Source organism: Dipodomys ordii, unplaced genomic scaffold, assembly GCF_000151885.1.
Source record: "Dipodomys ordii isolate 6190 unplaced genomic scaffold, Dord_2.0 Scaffold235, whole genome shotgun sequence".
Classification (NCBI taxonomy): Eukaryota; Metazoa; Chordata; class Mammalia; order Rodentia; family Heteromyidae; genus Dipodomys; species Dipodomys ordii.
In genome coordinates, this window is record NW_012267451.1 from 1,184,927 (window position 1) to 1,191,722 (window position 6,796).

The following is a 6,796-nucleotide window of genomic DNA, read 5'->3' on the forward strand; positions in this document are numbered from 1 at the left end:
TCCTTTCCTCATTCAAAACCACTTGGTCTCCAACAGGATTGGTAAATTGGATCTTCTTCAAAAAGGGATGCAGCTAAAAGGGACACATTACAGTATGGTGAAGTGCTTTCCAGAGTTAACACAGAACCCCAGAATAATGGATTCAGAAAGATTAACCTTCATTCCCACCACATGATTCACACACACTACAGGAATCCAACCAACTGTGTCAAATGCAGGCCCACAGAGGACTAAAGTGTTACCAAGTTCTTAAACCTGGTTATCCAGGATGGAATGCAGAAATTCAATTTCAAGGGAATGAAATTCCAGCCACATCCATCCAAATAATGAAATATATTGTGACAGACCTCAACGGCCTCTCTAAAGTGCATTCCAATCATTTATTTTATAATTGTGATCAGAGAGCCAGTCTGAAAAATAGGCAAATAATAAACTAAGTAGAATCATAGAGTATTTATGACAAGAAAAATTACCTTAAGGAAGACTTAGTTCAGTGTGTGTGTGTGTGTGTGTATGTGTGTGTGTGTGTGTGTGTGTGTGTGTGTGTGTGTGTGTGTGTGTGTGTCCTGTCCTGTGGCTCCACCTAAGGGCCTAGGCAACCAACTTGAGGTAGTTTATTTTTTTTTCAAACTAAGCATTCTATCAATTGAGCCACAGCTCCCCCTCTGGCTTTATTGTGGTTAACTGTAACCAGAAGTGAGCCACGTGTTTCCAGACATTATTAGGTTTTCAAGAACTACTCACCGTGATCTGTTATTTTTAAAAGGTAGAAGTACAATTTGGCTATATGCAACTAAAAAGGGGACAGCTTTTTCCACACATAGTGAGAGTGGGGATAGAAGATACAGCACTTGCTTGTCAAGGATGCAGTGTTCTTCAAGAACACTGTGTTCACAGCTCTACAGTCATTTCATTGTAAGCATGACAGGCCTGTAGTCTCTTGTATTTTCCAAAATGGAGCTAGATGACCTAGTTCCATCTGCTATGAAAGCTTCTATAGAAATGTCTGCATGCCTAGAGTAGGTCACCCAAAAGCAAAGCCATTACCTGTGAAGAGAGAAATGCCCTTGGTTGTGCAATGTGCACTGGTAGCTCTTCCATGTGATGAAGAATCATTTGGTGGTGGGCGTGGGCCAAGGCATACATGGCATTGTAGATGTTGTAACTCTCTTCTGACATGGTCATGTCAAAAATATGCCTCAGCAACCAATCCAGTGTAGCGTTGTATGAGCAGTGCCCCAAGTCTCTGCAATCAGACTTAATCAGTAGGCAATAAACAGACTGAATCCATGACCTGGGAAGGGAATTATCTCCTGAGTTCTTGGACAAGGTCTCTGTTAGAATAAAATTGGTGAACCCAGAAGTGTTTCTATGATGGTGAGAAAAGATGAGAGGTGCATGGAAAGAATCAAGCAGAAAATATCTTTTACCAATGTTCACATCATCATAGGGTGAGTTCATGACCCAGACTTTCCCTGTAATTAAAAAGTGCCCTAATTTAAGAATAAAGCTTAGTAGAAATTTACTGTCCCCATAAATGATAATCACATTGGTTGATGATTCCATTAGCTGGCGAGGTATGGATAGATCATTTGATAAATCTGAAAAGGTATGATAAGTGATCATGTTCTCAAAGGCCAAACAGACTCCATTCTTGTCCATCTCTTCTCTCAATTCTGAGAGGAACCACACACCATAGTCACCTTCAGTGATGAACAGTCCCACCCAGGTCCAACTGAAATGAAGCATCAAAGAGACCATAGCCAGGGCCAGAGCTGAGTCCTTGGCAGCCATCTGATAGATAGTACCAAACTTTCCATGGTCACTCAGGAGAGGATCAAAAGATCCAAAGGTGAACTAGAGAGAAAAAATGAACACAGCACCAGGAAGAGGATGGTCATAGGTAAGGCTCTATCCTGATGTAAACTAAAGAAAAACTAGCATTTGGGGGGAGGAGGGGAGTTCGCTTATCACATTTGGAAAGTCATCTCCCAAGTTCCAAGCTCATTGCAGAAATGTATGGATAAGGCTCAGAGCTTTGGATCATCCTTTGGTCTCTTACAACCTCTTCTTTTATTTATTTATTTTTGCAGCAAAGAAAATGTGTATGTCCCACCCACTATTTTTGTCTTTTCCCGGTGAGATCACAGGTTTGGAAGGGCTTGTGATAGCACGTCTTCTTCAGCCTGTGGAGGAAAGAGTCAATGTGGACATGGTTCACATCTGTCCACCCCTCCCAGCCTCACCTGTGGAAGTTTGTAGAGGTCCAGCAGTGTCCCAATTGGGACAGATGTGCTTGAGGTTCCTGTGAGTACTGCTAAAGCTTTGCTGTCTCTTTTGCAGGTGTAATTAGGGCTGTTTTTATTCTTTCCAGACAGCCAGATGAGTACATCCTCTAATAGATCAGTATCTCTGTAATGAGCACTATAGATCTCAAACCCCAGAGTCATGTTGGGTAGCAGATGGGGATTCTTGTTGATCTCCTCCACTGCAAGCACCAGGGTGAGAAGCAATTGGTATTTCTTTAAGTTGGTCCTGCAAAAAGGCCAGAAATATTTGGGTAGGTATATGTGTATTACAAATGATTAACTGCAAATCTCATGACTTTATTGATTCAAATGCTTATCTCTACACACAGTAGTATGTGTAGATCCTATCTTCCAACAGGATGGCATTGTAATTTGTAGTCTTACAAAAGTTCTTATGTTGTAAGGTAAATCATCCCAGAAGTCACATTTTAAAATATAGAATATTGGAGTTTTTATTTTACAGTTAACAAGCTTCAGGCCACCAGTTGTTACAAAGGCCTACAGCATGCGAATACACATAACACAGCTAGGAAGTATGCCATAGAGGGAGGAACTCAAAACAATTCCAACAAGCAATTCAGCTCCAATGGAGAGCTGAATTGGGACTCCATGATGACTGGAGCCGAGCCAGGAGACAGAACACAGGAATTGATCGCAGAGATACATGTGGCATGGAGTCCTGGCAGCTAGGTTGGTCTGGGCCTAAATAGGTCAGTGCAGGGGCAGATTCTCAGGAAATTCCAAGTCCCAGGCACTAGACTGACAGTTTCAGTAACCTTTCAACCAAGTGCCTGTCCCTGCCTCCAGGGGTCCAGGCATGCCCATTACCTGGGAGGCAGGTGATGGGGGGAGGGTGTTTCATTCACCCAGCATGAGGACAAGATGCTAGACCCTACTATCCAACATGTGGCCAATATGGTGCCGGCCAGACCTGGCCGCCTTACTTCATTTCCTCCTTTTATTTTTATGTACATGAGATCAAATCATTTATTTCTCTGTAAAAAGACTGAAATTTTTCCTAGGCCATTTACTACTTTAATTTATGGAGTCTCCAGCAATTAAAACTTGGCTCCATATGATTGTTACCCATATAGTCAGGAGACTTTGAACTTCCATCCCATGTCAGGCAGGGTATGATTTACAGATCTGTGTCCCACAAAAGAATGTCCCTCAAGCAAACTCCTAGGTTAAGCATATCCAAAGCAGTCATTCACCAGGTATCAGCTGAAGGTGGTGGAGTCAGGCAAGGAGTCCAGTCTACACTGACCACAGTGGATATGGTCAGGATGATGCTGTAGTCTCCACTGGATGATGCCAGGCTGTTTTTGAACTTTACTCAAACAGATTAGAACAGATAAGCTGGAAAGCAGCATCAATGTCTTTCAGCAGCTATGGTGGATTGTCACACCTCATACTGAGGTATGTGCCATTTCTGCACAAACTAGTTAAAGAAGCTTAACCTAAGGTTTGACTTTAGTGAAATTTCCCACTACCTTCCTGGTTGTACACTGGCTCTTGCAGGCTGGAGCCCCATTGATTTTTAAGGCAATTTAGGCAGTAGCTCCTCCTTGGTAATTTACCAAGGTGACAACATTTTAATAACCAGAGATTTTATTAAATAAGGCTAGGTTTTTCTAGGTGGACACAGAGGGCTTGGGCTTGTTTCCATGCCTCTTTTTAATTTATCCTGCCTCATTCTTTTAATTTTTTTCATTGTAAAAATACCATATAGAGGGGTTACAATTACATGAGCAAGTTAATGAGTACATTTCTTATCAAGCATTGTTGCCTCCTCTTTTGTTTTCCCCTTATCATCCCTGCCCTTCCATCCCCCAGACTACACCCTCTCCTCCCTCCTCCCCCAGCCAAAGTTGTAAAGTTCTTTTTTTATTTTTTGTTATTTTTTGATATAGCATCTTTTTTTTTTTTGGTGGGTCATGGGGCTTGAACTCTGCACTTAGGTGCTATCTTTATGCTCTTCTGCTCAAGGGGTGTGCTCTACCACTTGAGTTACAACACTACTTCCAGTTTTCGAATGGTTTATTGGAGATAAGAGTTACACGGACTTTCCAGCCTGGGCTGGCTTTGAACCGTGATCGTCAGATCTCAGCCTCTTGAGTAACTAGGATTACAGGCGTGAGCCACCAGCACCTGGCTTGACATAGTATCTTGTACATCTTATTGTTACAATAGGTCCACCTGTATCCCTATTTAAACAATTTGTTTTTTTTCCCTTTACTTCCCCAAATTATGCCAGCATAAAGAATGACATTGCCCCATTTGTTAGGAAATGGAAAGACTTGGAAAAACTTACATTAAATGAAGTAAGCCACGCCCAAAGAAACATAGGTCCCATGTTTTCCCTTATGTGCAATAACTAGTATATGTCTGAGACAAGCAGAAAAGGTCAGATAAGTTGATGTTAGGCAAAATGAACCACCAGATAAGGGCTCAAGGGGTTTTTCTTTCTTGCTACTGTTTCTAACATATTTATAAGGTGATTTTTTTGTTGCTTTTTATGTCCATCCCCCATGGTATAAGCCCTGATTTCCTGCTTCATTTTTAAAATGACTCTGGTCCCTTGATCTTAAGGGCATTGATGGGTGCAGATTCATCTTCTGTAACTTCTTCAAGCTGACTCAGGGGCATTGAGACTACCTAGTCAGGAACCTATAACCTTAACCTATTTTACCAATGTGTTGCCAAGACAATATGTTATTAGGAGCAATATTTTACTCCAAACAACATTTAACCTTTGACAAATGCACAGACCTTTTCTCTGGCTATAGTAGTGTAGCTTGTTTAGCATACTAGTTTGCAAAAGCATCCTTCTGGCTGACTTAGTAATGTGATCTCCAGTGACCCTACCCATGCCTAAGTTACCTGTGTAAGCCTTTAGATAGATCCCAATATGGACACAATCTCAGGTCCACAACTTTCTTTCCTGAATAGATGAATTTAGGTGGCTGCTGCCAGCCCAAAAGTTACTGCCAATTAGAGCTTTTAGCAAATATAGGGGAGTTGGGATTTTAAACTATCCCCCACATTTTACAACCTTAACTTTTTACTACTATCACAGATGACTAGCAAGTTCTTGTCCCTTTACAAGGTAAATAGTCATGGACATTAGGCATGCCTACAAACTATCTTCCATGATCTCCTGGCTCTGACCAATTTTTGAAGGGCCATGCACAAATGATTCTAGGATCTTATACCACCTCTGCCATCCAAGCAATGGCTTACTGCCTCAGGATGCTCCATCATTTTCCAGGGTCCCAGCAGTGCCTTTCTCCATGCTGGAATAAATGCACCCTTGGTATTTTCCTTGGTCTGTTGCTGGACTTGAATTCAGGGTTTTAGTGCTATCCCTGAGTTTTTCAGCTCAAGGCTAGACTCTGCCACTTTGAGCTCTAAAGCAACTCTGATTTTCCATCACTTTGCTGGTAGAGTAGCAATGCCAACCTCTCAGGGACCTTTCTCTGCCTGGGCTGGCTTCGAACAAGTTTTAAGATCAATGAGTCTTATACAAATGGCCACTTTACTCCAATTAAAAGCAACAAAGATGGTCACTGTAAGTAGTTTTATAAGCATCGTCTAACCTGGAACCTTTTTCTTGGTCATAGGGCTTGAAGTTTTGGCCTGAATGCTGTTCCTCAGCTCTTGAGCTCAAGGCTAGTGCTCTACCACTTGAGCTACAGCACCATTTCTAGCTTTTTTCTGCTCATGTGGTACTGAGGAATCGAACCCAGGGTCTCATGCACTAGAGGCAAGCATTCTACCACTGAGCCACCTTCCCAGCCCTTTATCTGGACCTTATTAAGTGCCAACATCTGACAAACTTGTGGGCCTGCTGGAAACTTACAAAAAACCTATAAGGGAAACTGGAATAGCAATTAAGCAATCATTTTGGAAATCCTAATTTACCTTTTTGGATTTTTAAAGAAACTTTTAGGACAATTTTAATTGTAAACATTGTTGGGGAGGCCAGCCACTCTTTTACCCCTTCCCAAATATTTACAATAGGGATGCCATTTTTAATCCCTTTACCTAAAGAGACTTTAATTTGCATTTAAATGCCCTGTTGAAACACTAGGCGTATCCATTACCTCTCAGCCAAAGGTTTATTTATTTATTTTATTTTTTTATTGTGAACATACTGTACAGAGGGGTTACAATTACATGGGCAAGATAATGAGTACATTTCCTATCAAGCATTGTAGCTGCCTCCTTTGTTTGCCCTTCACATCTCTTCCCAAGCTCCCCCCGCCCCCCCAATCCTCCCCCCACACCAAAGTTGTAAAGTTCGTTTTCAACATGCAATGGGTCCACCTGTATCCTTGTTTAAACGACTTGTTTTTCCCCCTCCCCTCCACAAATTATACTGACATCAAATACAGTGAAAGCAGGGGTTATACTGTGGGGGAGGGACATACAAAGCAACAAAGAAATAATCTTATAAATGCGTTAGAAACAAATGAGTGAAAGAA

At 41.7% G+C, this 6,796-nt stretch overlaps 1 protein-coding gene across 1 annotated transcript in view; it reads right to left on the minus strand.

Moving 5' to 3' along the window:
- LOC106000720 (vomeronasal type-2 receptor 116-like) overlaps positions 1-6,796 on the minus strand; it is a 47,296-nt gene that overhangs the window by 30,808 nt on the left and 9,692 nt on the right. Inside the window, exons 3-4 of the mRNA XM_013035998.1 lie at positions 2,247-2,535; positions 1,527-1,857 (exon numbers count right to left, since the gene is read on the minus strand). Coding sequence (XP_012891452.1) covers positions 1,527-1,857; positions 2,247-2,535 — 620 coding nt within the window. The remainder of the gene's footprint in view (positions 1-1,526; positions 1,858-2,246; positions 2,536-6,796) is intronic.